This window comes from Hydra vulgaris, chromosome 03, assembly GCF_038396675.1.
Source record: "Hydra vulgaris chromosome 03, alternate assembly HydraT2T_AEP".
NCBI classification, from domain to species: Eukaryota; Metazoa; Cnidaria; class Hydrozoa; order Anthoathecata; family Hydridae; genus Hydra; species Hydra vulgaris.
The window spans coordinates 24,510,590-24,529,952 of record NC_088922.1 but is presented as its reverse complement, the minus strand read 5'-3'; the positions used below and the strand labels follow the sequence as shown (position 1 = coordinate 24,529,952).

The window sequence follows — 19,363 nt, the reverse complement described above, 5'->3', positions numbered from 1 at the left end:
GCGGAAATGTGAAAAATGCCCTGCATTTAAGAATGCATTGGTTGAAAAACTTTATGATTTACTTGGAGAATTTGAAGATGATGAGGAGGTAGAATTTGATCAGTGGACAACAACAGATAGGTCAAACTTGACACATAATAAAGAGCCAGTGTTTGAATACATCGAATTAGTATGTAGAAAAATGGAAAAACTCGCACCACATTCTTATTTAGCAAAAAGTCAAGCATCATACCTGAGATCAAGAAAAGAAAATATGAATGAGGTAACAGCATTATTTTTGGGTGATTTTTCGGAAAACTATAAATTTGTAGTTCAAGATGAAGTGCAAAGCTTTCATTGGACAAATTTACAATGTACACTTCATCCTGTGATTATTTATTTCAAAAAAGAAGGTATTCTCAAGCACAAATCTTATTGTATTATTTCGGATGATATGATCCATGATGTGAACATGGTATATAAAATTATTGATGTTGTTAGCAATGATATAAAAACAAATCTGCCTCAAATAAAAAATATTGAATACTTTTCTGATGGGTGTGCAGGTCAATATAAGAATTGCAAAAATATTTTAAATCTTAGTTTCCATCTTGAAGATTTTGGATTTTCTGCTAAATGGAACTTTTTTGCAACTAGCCACGGTAAACAACCTTGTGATGGGATAGGTGGTACAGTCAAACGTTTAGCAACACTAGCAAGCTTGCAAAGAGATATGGGTAATTATATTCTATCTCCACAAGCAATGTATAAATATTGCCATGAAAACATTGAAGGTGTTTATTTCATATATATCTCATCAGAAGATTTATTTTTGGTGAGAAACACTCTTAAAGAACGATTGGATACTGCAACAACAATACCTGGAACACGTAGTTACCATCAATTTGTACCACTTGGCCATCAAAAGGTAAAAAATATATGTTTAATATACCTTTTACTATCTTTTAAAAAACATGCATAACTTTTGTTGATCAAATAGATTTTTGATTTGAGCAGATCATTGTCAAAAATATTTATATTTTATTTTGGGCTCGCAATTTCCTTTCAATGCATTTAATAAAACATGTTTAACAAAAATGAATAAATGCATATGTTATTATTTTGCTAGGTAGGCACAAAGCTATGCAGTGTTGATGAAGAATTTGCTTTAATTCATGACTTTGGAAACGTCCAGATAACAACTGTAAACCTAGTACCAGGTGATTTTGCCTGTGTTTCCTATGAACAAAAGTGGTGGATAGGAGTCATTGAAGATATTAATCTGAAAGAAAAAGACGTGCTTGTAAAATGTATGTGTCCGAATGGTCCTGCACGGTTGTTTAAATGGCCACCAATAGATAGCCAATGCTGGATTCCAGATGTCCACATCATTTGCAAAGTTGAGGTACCAATAACAAAAACAGGGCTTTGCTACTATTTAGCCAAAGACGACTTTAAAAAAATTGTTTTCCTAAGGAAATAAAGATTATTATGTCTTATCCATACTTAGACCTTATGCTTATGTGTACAACTTGTAAATAATGTGAATGTAAAGCATGTATAAAATCACTAAAATTGAGTATTTCTTTTTTATATTTTTTTATACCTTTTACAATTTTAAATAACATGAAAATAAATAAATAAAAAAAGTAACTAAACTGTTAATTTCTGATTTGATTGATTGGTAAAAGGTTGTTATTGAGTGTCTGGTTTAATAAATATCAGAAAGTTTTGTGTCCACATCAAGCATCAATAATTCCTTAAGTAAATGTAAGGCCAAAATAAAATTGGTTCGAAAAGTAGATGTTCATCTTATCTTTAAGAAAATCAAAATTAAATTTGTTTTCTATCAGTCAGACTTTTTTTATAGCTATAATTGTCAATCCCCTTTTGTATCGGCATTATTGAGTGTATTTTATGGATGGTAAAATAAAGTACATTGTTTTCTTTTGAAAGATAAAAACCTATATTTTTTGAATTAAACAGGTTTTAAACTCTTTTGGTACAAAATTTCAGAACTGTAGCATTACTACAAGCACCTTATAAGGGTAAAAGTAAATGGAATAACTTTCGGCACTTTTCCCCCCTCATTTTTCAGTCAAAATCAAGAAAACTTCAAGTTGCATTAAGTTATAAACGAATAGGAATTTTATGAAAAAATTTTACAGTCTTTGCTAATATATATCTCTAAACATTTGTGCCAAGTTTCAAAAAATTTGGTGATGTAGGGTGCAGATTTGTGTTTTTTTGTGTTTTTTGAAAAATTTTTACTCAAGAGGAAGGTGAAAAATTGTTTAAAAATTTTCACACACACACACACACACACACACACACACACACACACACACACACACACACACACAAATATATATATATATATATATATATATATATATATATATATATATATATATATATATATATATATATAACAGAAAATGATTTGTAAGAATTCCTTTCATCTTTGTCCCAAACAAGGAAATCTAAAATAGTTTCTTTAAATCTTCCAAGAAACATTTTTGATGACTTTGAAATTGTTGCTGGTCATCATGAGTTAAAACTTTGATCATTTATTAAAATTTCTACCAAGCAAGCAACACTTTTTCTTGGATCTGTCTTGGCAAGAACAGGAGCCTAGAAGAATTTCTCTGAGTAGATCAACTGTGAAACGCACCTACAAGAAATTGAGAAAAGAAGAAGCATTACACATCAAGGAGAGATTTCCCATCAGAGTATTTATTTCTTCACCGGGATAAGAAAACTCTGGCAAATACTGAAGATAAAAAACTATTAGGTAGACTTGATGTCATTCTAATGAGATTCACCCTATATTGTCTATAAAAAAAGATCTTTGGAAATTAAAACTTGAAATCAGGATCAGCTGACTCACAAACAAATGAATGCATTTGTCATTTGCAACATTGGAATGTTAAAAAAAAACAATTGTTGGTACTTGCTAGGATACAACAGTAATCAACACTGAATGCAGTCAAGGCACTGCAGCTGCTATAGAAACCACCTTAATAGAAAATACTCTACCTTGCTTGCAAGCATTATTTCTATAACATCATGATCAAAGAGCATGGAAATTGTTGTTTGGAAAAGTTAGGTCTAATGATTTTTTATTAATCACAAGCCTGAAAACCAAATGGGATGAAGTTGAAAAGGCAAGTAGAATACGTTTGTTCCACTTAAAGTTCAAGAATAATGGCTGACAATGAAGAAGAATGATGTATGCAACTTTGTTCTAAATCGACTCTCTAACAAGTCACAGAAATCTAGAAGTGACTTGGAGAAAAGTCAACCCATGGATTTGTTTTCAAAAAATTTGTGATTTTCAAAAAGCCCACTGCAGAGCTTCTTATAGGTTTTTGTTGTGTAATGGCAAAACAAAAGTAAATGTACTCAATATACATATTTAAATCGTTAAAAGTTAAATTATGTCAGTTGCGTATTTCAAAGTACCTCATTGTATTAAAATTTAATTTGAAACCACGTTAAAAATCATTTAAGTCATTGTCTTTATAAAATATTTATAAAATATCTATAAATTAAACAATATTGTTATAAAAAAAATTATATATAAAATTTAAATATGTTGTTTGAAAGATGTTTCCTTTTTTTAAAAAAAACTATACTTATACTATTCATTTCTTAAAACATTCACAACACACAACATGTCTTATGTTTGGTTTCTTACAGTTTAGTTGCATTTTTTTAATGAGGGGGAAATTGTTATTGGGTGAACTTTTTTATGGTACAAAAAAATATAAAAACTATCAAATATTTTTTTTAATCATAATTATAATTTCTCATACTATTATATTTAGTAATTACAGCAACTGATGTGAGCCAGTGAGTGTTGTATTAATACACTACGACAGCCTATTTGCTTGATTGCTGCTTATCAAGCAATCAAGACCCACTTTAAAAGTATTAACTGTGCATTAACCAACTTGCTTGACAAGCTATCCCATAAATTGGCTGATCTATTAAATAATTTTTGCTTAAATAGTTTGCTTAGAGATTTCTTTAACATACTTAAAGCAGTGACCTCTCATTGAGTTTGTTGAAAATTAATTTTTTTGATTATTTTCAAATTGTTAAAACAGTTAAAGAGTTTAAAAAGTTGAATCATGTCTCATCTTTGTCTTCTTTTTGTCAAAGTAGCCAAGTCAAGAGCTTTTAGACCTGGCATTATAGATTTTTATAACTGATTTTGAATAATGGTACTATTCAAGTTGCACAATATTTGACTCTTTCTAATAAATCAATTTCACACTTTGAATTGGTGACCAAACTGGTAATTCAAACTCTTACAGTGGCCAAACAAAAGAAATGTAAAGTATTTTCAGGAGTCTAATATCTAAATGAAAAAAGCATTTTCTAATCCGACCCAACAGTTGGTTGGCTTTTCCGATGCATTTTATTACATGATATTTCCATTTTTGATTGCTTGAGAAGATAACTCCAAGATCACTTTCAGATTCTGTTATGTTTAACTTTTGTTTATTGATATAAAAAGGTGATTTTTTGTTATTTTACCCAAAGTGCATAACCATAGAATTCGAAATATTAAATTTCACAAGCCAGTCTTGAGTCCACTTAAAAGCTAAATCAAGATCTGGTTGCAAAGAAAAAGTTGATGCACAGGAAATTAATAAAATAAATTTAAATTTATTAATATTTATTAATAAATTTAAATAAAACAGAAAGTAGAAAAAAAAATTTTTTTAAAAAAAAAATAAAAAAATTTTTTTTTTACAACATTTTTTACTACAGCTTAAACTTTTCTGCATAAACTGTTTCAAAAGACTGTTTAAATGCTCCAATTGAAAATTGTTTTGGGGTATTGTAAATAGCCTAAAGTGTAGGTTTCGTACCTAAAATGCGAATAAGGTCTGCCACTAGATGTCCACACCTCTGTACAGTGAAAAGATATTTTTTTCAAACTTTAAACTTTAAATTTTTTTTCAAAGTTAAACTTTTTATGCCAAACCTGAGAGATTTGTTTGTTTTGATGACTAATTTCAAAAAAACTAACTTGCTTACACAAATACTGCTGTAGCATTAATCAATGACATGAAACTGAATAAAGATCTCAACAAATTTTAAAGAACCAAATAAACAAAGATATCGGTAAAAGAGCTTTAACTGCCATTGGGAGGCATACCTAGTATTACCTTACTAGTATGTCCATTATAGATTTCTGCCATTTCTAAAAAATATTTTGAAAACTAACCAACATTAATAATCACAAACTATGTAAAAATTCTTATATATGATGACAGTTAAGAACAACAACTAATTTTATATTTATAAATATAAAACTATATACTAATATCTTTGCTGTAAATATAAATATATGTGTATATATATATATATGTATATGTGTATATATATATATATACATATATATATATATATATACATATATATATATATATATATATATATATATACATATATATATATATATATATATATATATACATATATATATATATATATATATATATATATATACATATATATATATATATATATATATATATATATATATATATATATATATATATATATATATATATATATATATATATATATATATATATATATATATATATATACACACACACACACACATTATATATATACATTTTGCCGACCTAATTCCATACATTCTGGAAATCTAGAGAGAGTATCTATCCAACCCAAACCCTCAGTCAATGTATGCAGACCCTCACAGCTCCTTATTTCAATATGAGGTCAGCAATGACATTTAATGCAGAAATAAGTATGAAAACAGATATTTTAAATATGTAGCATATAAATCTATTACCATAATCATGAAGAAACCTGACAGCTTGATTAAGCTCTTCATTTCCATTTTTTAACTCAGTTTTTTGAATAATAAGTTGTTCATAGACTTTTGATCTAATAAAAAAAAATTTATTAGTACATAAAACATTTCTTATTTATTGTTAGAAACAGCAATTATCTATTTTCTATTTTATGTATAACTTTAAACTCCTGCAACAAATATAATCTGGCAATTAATATTCTGGGTAAATACTTTACAATTTTATTTTAAAAAATTTATTAAAAAATGTATAAGCATGAATTATTGTTATAATTCATGCTTATACATTTACACTTACATTTACGGATTTAAGTTGGTACTTTCTTAATATATTTTAAAATCATAACTTAAATGAAAACAATTGTTACTTAAAAAATAAAAAATAAAAATAAAAAATAATATATATATATATATATATATATATATATATATATATATATATATATATATATATATATATATATATATATATATATATATATAGAGAGAGAGGGGCAACCACTATCAAGTTTGACAGAAGAATTGAAAGTTGTAGGTTGTATGAGTCAGGAAAATATGAAGATGGGAGAGAGTTCCAAAGGGGTAAAGTGCCGAAAAAAAAACTTGATGAATAAAAGTTTTTAGAGCATGCAGAGCCAGATACAGTAAACAAATGAAATTTTGCTGAATGAGTAGTCAAACAAAAACGAGTTTTAGTTAATGGAGATGATAGGTCCTTTGAGCAGTGACCATAATAGTATTTGCAAAAAAGTGAAAAAGATGCACCTTTACGATGATGGAGGAGAGGCTCAAGCTTGACAGATAAACTGGATCCAATTAGGCTAACAGTTTGCTTTTGGACTTTATCTAGTAGAGTCAGAACATTGTTAGAAGAACAAATAATTTGTGGGGTCAGAATGTTCACCTGAGTTTTTGATAATTGGAACAACGTATGCCATTCTCTAGCAGGCAGAAAAACAAGAGTCAGCCAAGCACTTATTAAACAGTTTAGAGAGAATTGCAGAGAGTTCTAGAGAACAATTTTGTAAGAAGAATCACAAGATGAAAGATTTATAGAGACCATTGCATGATCAGAACCACCTAAGGGAGAAAAAAGAGAAACTGAACACAAGCTAAGGTCAGAGACAAGACATAAATCAAGGAGTGAAGGTAAATGGTTAGGGTTTTCAGGAAAACAAGTCATAAAGTTAACTACTTGAGTAAGAGATAGAGAAATGAAGAAGTTATAGCTTATAGTGCCAGTAGGGTTAGTGGTGTTAGAGCCGAGCCATTCAGTGTGATAAGCATTCAAGTCACCAATAACAACAATATTGACAGAGGAGTAAAGAGAAAGGGGATAGTCAACTTGATCAGAAATTGCATAAGTATACTCCCAAGTCAAGATTGTGACTATTAAAGTCTTTGCAAATCAAAAGACCCATCAACATTCCTTCATTAGATCTTCATTTATATCTTGGAAGAGGTAAAATCCAACTGATAAAAGGTTGCTTTACGAATATTTGTAAAAGATATATTAGAACAGTTAGGGAGTGGGGATGGTTTTTTATGCTTATGATTTTTGGTTACTTTGGAAATATTTTAAGTTTAACAAGAACTTTACTCATTCCCAGATAGAGCACAGAATCCCAAGCAATGCAGTTTTCTCAGTCCAAATAATAATAACCCAATGTTGTAACTTAAGGTTCTTTATGTGGCCTCGACAATGCGCACCAAGAACATTACAACAGATACTATCATGAGCAAACAGAGCACTGTTAATACTCTGATACTTTACAGCTGTTGATGGAATCTGCCTCTTTGAGAGCTACCACAGAGTTTTCGGCCTCAGAACCATTAAACTAAGTTTTAGAGCTGAAACCTCATTAGGGGATAACAGGAAGAGTTGCACAGCCACCATCAAGGAGACATAAGAAAAATTTAATGAGTAATTTATGTTTCCGCTTATGCAGTCAATATTTAACAACAACACAAATAATTAATAAGTAAGGAACTCTTCAAATTTATAATTATAAATAATAATTTACTAACTTGTAAGTTACTTTTATTTAATTATAAAAAGTATATAATATCATATTTAAAATAGTTTCTTGAATTACAATAATTCCTTAGGAAAGGATTTTTAAACCATATAATATTTTAACTAATCACTAAATTAACTTGTTGTAAATAACTAAATAAACAAAATTAAGTTGTTTATAAAAAAATTAACAAAAAAAACCATAGAAAACATTATCCATAGTATCCTTTATTTAACTACAACTTTTATTTTGTTGAAAGTCTTTAGTTGCATCATAAAACATTTAGTTGTGTCATAAAACATTTGTAACAACTGTTACTTGTAGCATGTTTTTTTTCTAACAATCTCAAGCAAACTATAAAAAGAAAAATCCAATTCTACTTGTGTAAACTATAAATTGTTTAAAAAACTCTGCAGTGAGTACACTTGATTATTATTCAAACCAGATATTTTTATAACAGAAAAAACGCATTTGTAAGGTAAGTATTAACTACTCAATTGGAAATGGCACAAAAAAAATGTTTTTTTTTGGGTAATATCTCAATAAAGAGCTTGCTTTGGTAAGTTTAAGTCTAAACTTATTTTTTAACATTTACTTATTAAATTAATGAAGCTTGTCTCAGCACTTCTAAATCCCTTCAAGGAAATGTGAAATGTTTAAAAATGTTTGAAAGAGTCTGTGAAATGTTCATGGGTCTTGAGCCACTAGTAAAAAAAGTAATTAAATAAAAAAAAAATATTTCAATTTAGTTTTGTTATATAGAACATAACTAAAAAGTGAAAAAGATAAAAAAAGGTGAAAGAACACTTTTTAAAAATGTTATTTTAATAGATACACCAGTATTTACCTAAAATCCTCAGCATTAAGAACAGGGATGGTATCCTTCATTTCCAAAACAATTGCAGAAACTGCTTTTTCTACAGCAATGTATGAAGCAGGGATAGGTTGATCCAGTAACTTATATTCAGCTATAAAAATATAATAATACATGACAATAATTCTTTTTTACAATTGTTAAATTAATATTAAAAACACATTTCCTTTGTCAAGCCTTCCCGGGAAGCACGTGCGATAACACGCCTTGTTTGCCCACGCTTAAAGTAATTTTTTTAGACAACTTGACCATGTTTTTATATTGTAAGCGTACTAAGCAAAATAAAGCTATAAGAAACGTTCTTATATTGTAAGCGTATTTGCGGCAAGAGCATTGTTAATTTACTGAACTTTTTTAACAAAAGTTTAAGGAGCCTATTTAAAACATTTTTTAAAATACATTTTTTTAAACAGAGAAATCATTATGTTCGTTACTTCTAGTAATTCGTATTAACGTTGGAAATTGGGCAATATAAAAGGAACAATTTCAAACATGCATCAAATGCAGTAAATACATATATAAACCATGTTATTCTTTTATTTAATTTATTCCGTCATTACTAAAGTTTTTAATCAAGTAATATATTTTACAAATATGTAACATATAAATAAATATATAAATAAAAATTTATTTTCTCATTTTCCTCTCATATAAGTATCGAGAAAAAACATCAAATATAGCTAAAACATTTTTAAAAGCGAAAAGACGAATAAATAATAAAATAATATAACTTTATAAGTTAAAGGATGCAAACTGCCTGTGGTCAGTGTGTCTAAAAAATTTTTTTAACGCGAATGAACCAGGCGTGCAACCCCTCGCGGTTCCCAGAAAGGCTTGCTCTTTTTTTTTTGTTTATGTTTTCTCACTGATTTGTTTATTTATTTGCGTTCAATCATGAACTATTCAATCAAAACCTAAAAATAATGCAAACTCTAAATTTAAACACACCTTCCTTTCCATGACCTTTAATATTCATAGCAGTACGATATATGAGATCACGAAGCTCTTGAATATTGTCATCTTTAGTGCAACTCACATCTATAACATCTTCAACACGAGGTAAGCCAATATCTTGAGCATTAACTTTGTTTTCACCATTTTTAATGAGTATAAATTTTTCTTTAATTACATTTTTGAAATTTTCACGAGAAGATCTGTCGATTTCATCAGCATGTGTACCAACAATAAGCACAGTAGTGTTTGGAGCACGGGCCTGAAAAAAAATTTCATTTAAATTAGTTAATAAGGCTGAAAATAATTTTGAAAAACTTAAGTCTTTCTTTAACTTTTCATTAGTAATTCATAAGAAACTTTATACTTTCAATAATTCTAAGTAAACTTAAAAAATCAATTGTTATACTTTAACACTAATTTATATATATACACATTATACATACATACATACATACATACATACATACATACATACATACATACATACATACATACATGCATACATACATATATATATATAGCTAGAGAGATTGTTGCACTTGGGAGTACGGAAGGAAAAAAATGATTCTTATGCCAACAAATACATCATTGTCAGTCGTTGCGAGTCATTTATAAAACTTCAATTTATACAAAAATTAAATTACAGGAAGTTGCAAATGCCTTAACTGTAAATTTTCATACATTTGTGGAATATGCTGACACCATTATAAAAAGAATTCTTTAGAATTGATTACTTCTGCCTTTTTTTTTTTTAAAAGAAATATTTTTTAAAAGGGGGGATTTAATGTAACTATTATTTGATCTCACTAATTTTTATAGTTTTTTAGGAGAAACTTATTTTTGTACCTGCATATAGAAATCAATTCCAATTTTTTGTTTAATAAACATTCTTGGTTAGCATTTATTATTATTACAAATTTTTCTTGTAGGCATAGTATGCATTTATTAGAAATATTGTTAAATGGAGATGTTGTTTTAAGGATGGACCATTTCAGTATAAAATCATCAATATTTTTATCTTTTAATTGCCATTATATATTTTGACAGCATGGTGTCTTTTGAATACTTTTTATTTTTAAAGGATTGCTTATGATTGACAAAACGTTTTTTCTATTCACCTTTTGTTAAGCCAATATATTGTTTATCAGCTTATAGGAAACAACACATTTATATACTAAATTTTTTGATAAATAACTTCCACTCATTGGACAACAGCTTTTTGTTTAAAATTACAACTTTCTGTAGTTTTTTCATTTAGGATTTCTTTTTTGTGTAACAAAGCATTATTGTCACCTTTAATAATTCTTTCCATATTTTTGGTGCTTTAATTGTATTTCGATTAAAAATTTTATGTAATTTTTTAGAGGGCGGGAAATGCTTATTGACCAATTTTAAAAACACTTTTCCTATGTTAGTGGAAACATTTTTGCTCTATGGGGGGTTGAACCAAATTACATTTCTAGTTCTATTTCGCTTTTTTGTATTCTTTTTTTTTAGGGTAAAATTTTAGTTCAAAATTTTTGAAACCACTTTTTTAAGGGCATCTTCAAATATTCTTTTAGAGGAATTGAATACATTTTCATTAGAGGAGTTTTGGTTTAGCGTGTTATTAATTGAAATTGGGATTTGTTTTAGAATTTGGGGTGGATGATTTGAGTTAATATTAATATATAATAATTCATCATTTGGTCTTCTGAAAGGCTTATATGAATCAAGAAAGTTCACAATTTTTAAATTTATGTTTATTTCGATTTGAAAGCCTATATGTATATATATATATACATACATATATATACATATATATATATATATATATATATATATATATATATATATATATATATATATATATATATATATACATACATATATATATATATATATACATATATATATATATATATATATATATATATATATATATATATATATATATATATATATATATATATATATATATATATATATATATATATATATATATATAGGCTTAGGATATATATATATATCATAATCATAGTATCTGGAATTGTAGGTCGATTTCCTAAAATAACTTGAACTTTATGAGGTGACTCAACTGCGAGTACATCAAATATTTTAAAAACGACTTTTTCTGGCGCAGACCGATAATTTGAATGAATTTGATGCTGTTTAGTTGCTACTGAGTTTTTATTTTTGGAAACAGACCTCAATTTTAATTGAAATATATATGTTGCAAAATTTATTTTATTCTAACCAAAGTAAAGAAAGTATATTTATGTGTTTGATTTGCAAGAAACAATGTATATCACAAGGTGACTCTACAAGAAATGATGTATATCACAAGGTTACTTTTGTTTGGCATTGAGGTCACCTCAATGCCAAACAAAAGGACAAGATTACTGATAACCAATTTAGTAGAGAATAAAAGAAAACAAAGGTTTATCTTATTAGATTTCAAAATTATTTAGTTCAGATTACAGAAAAACATGCTACAAATAAATGGTACCCTGTTATAAGCTGAATTTAAACATTTAAAAGCAAATATAAATATATCAAGTATTTCAAAAGAAGTTATTACAGCTTAGTTTCTAGTTAAAAAAATGTAACTAATTTATTTGATGGAGATATTTTTTACTGATATTTTTTACTGCAGATTCTACAAAATACTTTTTGAAACAACAAGTTCTTATATAACCTTAGCTAAAATTGTACTTTTCTTTTGAAGTTTTGAAGTAGCAAACCTTATCTTTTGAAGTTTTGAAGTAGCAAACCTTGTCTTTGTTTATCTGACTGGTACCTCATATTAATGATATTATAACACTTAAGCAAGAATCCCAATACATTACTAAACAAAATATTTTATTTTGACTTTGTGTCTTAGGTACTTCTTATCCTACAATCAGTTCTAACAAGTCTAAATTGTATCATGAATAGAATTCATCATATTTGTTTTCTGCTACATGTGCGAGATTATTCAACACTTTATATACAAGTTTGTAGACTTTATTTTGTAAAAGATAACCAGAAAGCTTTAAAGATTTTAAAAAGTCAAACAAAACTGATACATAAAGAGTACCAATCAAAAAACCCCCTTAATTTCGAAACAAGAACATTAAAGAGGAAGTAAAATTAGTTGAACCTACTAAAACCGCTACTTTCATAGCCACATTTAAAAAAAAACATTATTGGTGTATTACTAACTTCTGAAGTAGTTAAATACTTAATGTATATTTAATAGTTTTAAGATTTAGTAACTTTATAATAAAACAAGATTGATTAATAAAATGATATATCTGTCTTTTCAATTTTAAAGTATTAATGACACCACTTAAATTTTACATGTTTTATAAATATGTATATATATTTAATTTTTAACAAATCTAATAACTTTATTTTTTAAATAATGCCAACAGTTTTTACTTGCTTTAAGTTTCTTTTTTTTTTTTTTTTTTAGCATGACTCAATCCAAAACTTTATATTGTATAGCTATATACATTACATTTCCAGCTATTTCAAATATTTTTTGCTTATTGTTTATTATGTTACTATTGAAGCCAAAGTTATTAAAAGATAGATTATCCTTGCAGCCCAAATGATTGTTAGTGTCCAAAGTAACTTTCAAATAAGTTATTCCATAATGTAGTAAAACAGTAAAGATACTGTATTTTTAAATGTAGTTTAATTCAGCAAAAACTTATTACTTTAGAAGCAAGTTTAACACTTCTTAATAAAAATAGTGTCAACTTTATATGTTCAAAAGTAATTTTAGATAAAATACGAAAATTATCATTTTAGTTAAAGATGATAACTTTGAGTTTTTTGTTGTTTCTCTCAAAATAACTTCCTGAAAGGTGATATATTTTTCTGTATTTAACATAATAAATACTAAATCATTGCTAAAACTTATAGTCTAGATGGATTTTAAAATAGAATTCTGTAACTATTTTTTTTATACACAATATTTGTTAGCAGACTTTTTCAGCATAATATAAACAAAAAATAATAATCGAGCTTTTGAATTTTAGTTTTAGAAGCTAACTATATTAACTATTTTAAAGTATTTATATGTAAAAATACAATAAAAATTTGTATTTACAAATTTATTGTATTCCTAAATTTTTTTTCTAAATAATTTTTTAATACTTAATAAGTCTTTTACTTAATAATTAAAATAGAAAAGCATTTTTTCACAACATTTATTGTGAGTATTACACTCTTAAAAAAAAAAGTTGAAGTTTCTACTTTAGGAGAGAATATGTGATATATACTTAGTAAGGTATAATTTTCTACCTTCTAAATTAGAAAACTATACCCTTAAGGTAGTAAATTGTATGATATCATTACTTCTCATATAATTTAGGTAATAATTAAAGTATAATTTCTACCTTAGAAAGTAAAAAATTATACCTTACTAAGGGTATATCACATGCCCTACCTTAAGGTAAGAATTCCTAACTTTTTTTTTAGAGTTGATCCAGGAATAAGTAATTTTAAACAATCTAAAATTATAAAAATGCATCTGAATTTTATTGTTTCCAGTAAAGATACCAGCATAATGTAAAGAGTGATATATAACTATTAACTAATCCAGCTAAGTAAACTTTATATAAAAGAGGGTTGCCACCGTTATTTAAGAACAAAGTTCCCTGATTTTTTTGCTAAAATTTTGCTTTTTTCTCCCTGATTTTTTGCTAAAATTTTGCTTTTTTCTTCCTGAATTTTTCTGATTCTTACCCTTAAATTTTGCTTATTTCCCCCTGATATTTCCAGCATTCAAACACCTAAACTTAACATTAAAACTTCTCCATTAACCCCAGAGCATTTTTACCTCTAAAAAACAGATATTATAATCCCCCAATGAGTAATGAACCAATCTATTTGTTTCAAAATTAAAATAAATAATCAAATACTTCAATCAACACATAAAATTATTCTTTAAAAAAAATGTAAAAACTACAGCAGAATCCTGTTAACTTGAACTATGAAGGGATATATATATATATATATATATATATATATATAAGGTAGAAATTTTTAGTTAAGGTAGGATATGCGATATACCCTTAGTAAGGTATAATTTTTTACCTTATAAGGTAGAAAATTATACCTTACTAAGGGTATATCACATATCCTACCCTAAGGTAGAAATTTCTACCTTTTTTTTTTAGTGTGTATATACATATATATATATATATATATATATATATATATATATATATATATATATATATATATATATATATATATATATATATATATATATATATATATACCCATTTGTCCAATATAGGAAAATTCTCCAATTGTTTTAGAGAAATAACTAAGAGAATGTCCGAATTAGGCTGATCTCTCCGAGTTTTTGAAAATGTTTGACTTATCAAGATTTTGTGACCTATCTTATGGCCCTCCCACCAAGGGCTTAGTCAGGGTATATTTAAAACGGATATGTTCAATGGGCATTGAAAATCTGTCAGACTTAGGTTACAAGATAACGAGATTCAAAAAAAAAAATAACAATTAAGATTGGAAATGTTTTTAATAACGAGCAATGTATTAAAAATTCAAGAGTAAATAAACAAGTTATAATAATTAATTAAAAAAGACTAACAAAAACTAAATGAGTAAACTAAAAAAGTAATATTGTTAAATACTGAAATGTTTGAAATAAAGATCAAACAATTTTATGTTGGAAAAATATAATTATTTGTTATTGACATCTTTTTTTTTCTTATGCAATATAACTAAAGCCTCTTCAAGCATCTTTATTTCTTTTTCGTGTTCCTCATTTTTTCGCTTACGATCATTACCTTTTGTAAGAAGCAGTTTCATTTGAGACATATCCTGCTGTTTGCCAGCTTCCTTGGTAAATGTAATAAATTCCTCATTGTATGTTTTATATACTTTTTTCAATACTTTTTGCTTTTCCTCAAGTCCCAATATCTCCTGATCTAAAAGCATTATCATGCTATTTTCTTTTTCATTTGCTTGAAATTTTTTATTTTCCTCCAAATAAAGTTTTTATATTGTAACGAGGCACTATGAACAGCCTTTATCATTTCATTGTTTATTTCTATTTCGTGAGCCCTTAATTTGTTTGATACCATAAAATCCTTGATAGTGCGACGAGATATAAGTGACTTTTCTTTCATGTTTTTGCTGAGCATATTACTGTTAATACTGAAACCTCTCTCAATTGATGCTTGCCCATGACATAACGTAAAAACAAACATCAAAACTTTTGATAAAACTTTGTAATCTACACCAACTTTAATGGTTTCAAAATAAAACTTGTCTAAACGATTTCCAGTGTGAAAATTTTTAAATGCGGGTAAAAGAGTAGCTGAACTTTCCACTAACAACTTTGAAAATTGTATGAAAGCTTGATCACATTCATTTGAAGTAATATGTGAGCAAGAAAGAATTAGATGTAGTACGGATTTCATCTGATGAAGAAGATCAGCTTTTTGTTTAAAAAGAATTGACACTGGACTGATGCAACCAGTTGCTTCCAGAAAAGAAAATCGATTCAAACTTCTTTCGAATATTTTTTCCAGGATTCCAATGATAATGAGACGGCAATATTTTATGAATCTGTTGATGACATCCTGAGATAACGCATCCTTTCTCCTCAACTCGATAATGTCATGTTCTGCAGCAAATCCAATTGTAATTAATTTTAATGGCAGAAAGTTTTCCTTTTTAGTGAAATTAAATTTTTGAAGTTGTCTGCCATTGACGATGCTGCTAAGGAGATCTTGTTTTATAATCAAACCCATCAAACTTTTAACAGTTGAGAACAAATCTTCAAAAAGAAAGGGAATCATTGGGGATCGGTTTGATATCTAAGTAAGATTTTTTGCAACAAACTTGCAATGTAACAAAAAAACTTCAATTTAGTCACAGTTAACTGATCTTTTGTTCCCCCTAACACTGTGTCATAGCTCTTGCATTTTGGTTGCTTACTCTTAGGAAGAGCCTCCCAATACTTGATTTTTTTTTTAACATTCTCCCAAATTAAACATAGTCTATCTGCAACTTTTTGGTTTTCAACCCAGCATGTTGAGCAAAATGCATAAGGAAAACTCTCACATTCAGTAACAGTTACATAATCAGCTCTTCTAGCTGGAGAATCATGAAAAAGTTTGTATGATGCTTGCATTAATGTTCCTATATTCCATTCAACAGATTGAAAACCTGATTTGAAAACCCCATGTATTACATGAAGGTTAAAGTCCCAACGTTAAGAAGTTTAGGTAGTTCTTGTTGATCACGCTGCTTTTCAAGAAGATTAAGAAGGGACAAGTTCACATTTGGACCATCCATACTTAGTTGAGTCAGATTTATGGTATTAATCGTTGACAAAGACGTAGTAATACCTTCAAGTAAGTTTTTTGCTGTGGGATGACCTAAAAATTTAGAGTCAAAGTATCTGGATTCAACATGATTTAGATCGCTGTTCCAAAACCGAATATTTAGATCTAATTGACAATTTTGGAAAGAATCGTTCAGGCTTTCATCAAATGAAACAGTATAATAAGGAGATTTCTTTATATTTTCAGTTAGAAGTCTGTGAAAATACGGCCCAAGACCAAAATTAACTATATAACCAAGTTTTGTTCTACCCATTTCATAAGATTTAGCAGTATTGCAGGGAACATTTTCTGATAAAGTAGGCCATTTTCATTACACGAATTCAATGAGAAATTATTTTGTACTGCATTTAAAACAGAATAGATTTTTGCCATCCATGTGACTTATCACAGCTCTTCTGCCCATATTTGACAAATTAAATTCAACTTGGCATATTTTGCACTTGGCTGACTTTTTATCTCTGCCTATTACCAGCCATTTTTCAAACAAAGGATCAGTTAACCATTCTTCTTTGAAATATGTTGCCATTTTAAATTTTAAAAATTTGTACTATTCTAAAAAAAGAGCAAATGTAAACACAATGTGATTAATTTTCTTTAAAAATGTTAACCATTAACCCTGGTACGCTGGAAAAGGAAAATTTTTATTAGAAAACATTTCAAAACATTTAAGAAAAATTGAAAAGTTCCCTGATTTTCCCTGATTTTTTCCAAAATCAACTATTTCCCCCTGATTTTCCCTGATTGTATCTAAATTTTCCTGAATTTCCCTGATTTGGTGGCAACCCTGTAAAATATAGAGTTTATTAAGCTCTAATAGCTAAGATTTCAAAGAATTATACTCTGAATTTATAATACTAAGCATTTATATCTATTGACATCCATCTAGTTATACATTCAATGAAATGTTTGCATTCAATGAAATGTTTGCATCTATATAATATTATCAAGTAGCATATTCAAACCATTACAAACTTTGTTACTTACAAATTCTCTGTTATTAACTGTTAATGAATTTCTATTTTATGCTATATTCATCATTTTTATTGGGAATTCAAAATATATATTCAATCCAAAATAATTTCTCAAAATATATATTCAATCCAAAATAATTTCTGGTGGTCCATAAGTCACTTTACATTTTAAAAACTAAATAACTTTTTTCTATTATTATATTTCTACTACTCTTTTCAGAATTAAAAAATCTTTGGAGATTTTTGGTATGGATAAGTTTACAACAGAACAACGAGTGAAGATGATTGAATTTTACTTTGAAAATAGATGGTCAATTGCTGCAACACAAAGATCGTATATGCGCCATTTCAATGTTTGACATCTCCCTAGTAGGCCTGCAATATTGAATCTAGTGATGCGTTTTCGAGATCATGGCTCTGTAAGTGATAGGTCTAGAAGTGGACAAGGTTGTTCAGTACATACACGTGAAAATACTTAAGCTGCAAGCTGTAGCATTGAAGAGAACCCAACTACATCCACTCGAAGGCGTTCTCAAGAACTTGGCATCTCACGGAGTTCTCTGCAGCGCATTCAAAGAGACTTGCACATGTACCCTTACAAGGTTCAATTATTACAATCTTTAAAACCACCAAACTTTCAAAAACGACTAAATTATGCTGTCAGGTTTCAGAGAACTGTAAGAAATGACAATGAGTTTGTTCACAAGTTGATCATGGGAGATAAAGATCATTTCCATTTGAGTGGACATGTGAATAAGCAGAATACCAGATTCTGGGACACAGAAAATCCACACCAAGTTCATGCGAGTCCATTGCACCCGGTTAAAGTCACAGCATAGTGTGGAGTAACATCAGATAGGGTTATTGGGCCCTTCTTCTTTGAAGATGCAAATGAAAATGCTGTGACTGTAACTGCTGAGAGAAATCAAGACATGCTAGCGAATTTTGTTCAACCTCAGTTAGCAAACATGGCAGGGTATTGGTAGCAACAAGATGAAGCAACTGCACATACCACTAGAGCCACAATGCAGTTGTTAACTGCAATGTTTCAGGATCGGATAATCTCTCGTAATTCTAATTTTGAATGGCCTACACGTTCTCCTGATTTGACAGCACCAGACTTTTGGCTTTGGGGGTATCTTAAAGACAAAGTGTATGCAAATAAGCCCCAAACTATTCAAGAACTTAAGGCAAATATACAACATGAAATTCTTTCCCTACAACCTCAGATGTTAAGAAGTATCATGGAGAATAGCTTAGAAAGAGCTCAACTTTGTGAAGCCGAGAATGAAGTCAGAACTAACTTACAGACTCTAAACTTTTTAATAAAAAAAGAATTAGTTAAATAC

At 27.9% G+C, this 19,363-nt stretch overlaps 1 protein-coding gene across 1 annotated transcript in view; it reads right to left on the bottom strand.

The window, feature by feature from the left end:
* The window catches only part of LOC101240745 (leucine-rich repeat serine/threonine-protein kinase 1), a 228,046-nt gene that overhangs the window by 104,573 nt on the left and 104,110 nt on the right, over positions 1-19,363 (bottom strand). Inside the window, exons 14-16 of the mRNA XM_065792720.1 lie at positions 9,683-9,947; positions 8,708-8,828; positions 5,822-5,916 (exon numbers count right to left, since the gene is read on the bottom strand). Coding sequence (XP_065648792.1) covers positions 5,822-5,916; positions 8,708-8,828; positions 9,683-9,947 — 481 coding nt within the window. The remainder of the gene's footprint in view (positions 1-5,821; positions 5,917-8,707; positions 8,829-9,682; positions 9,948-19,363) is intronic.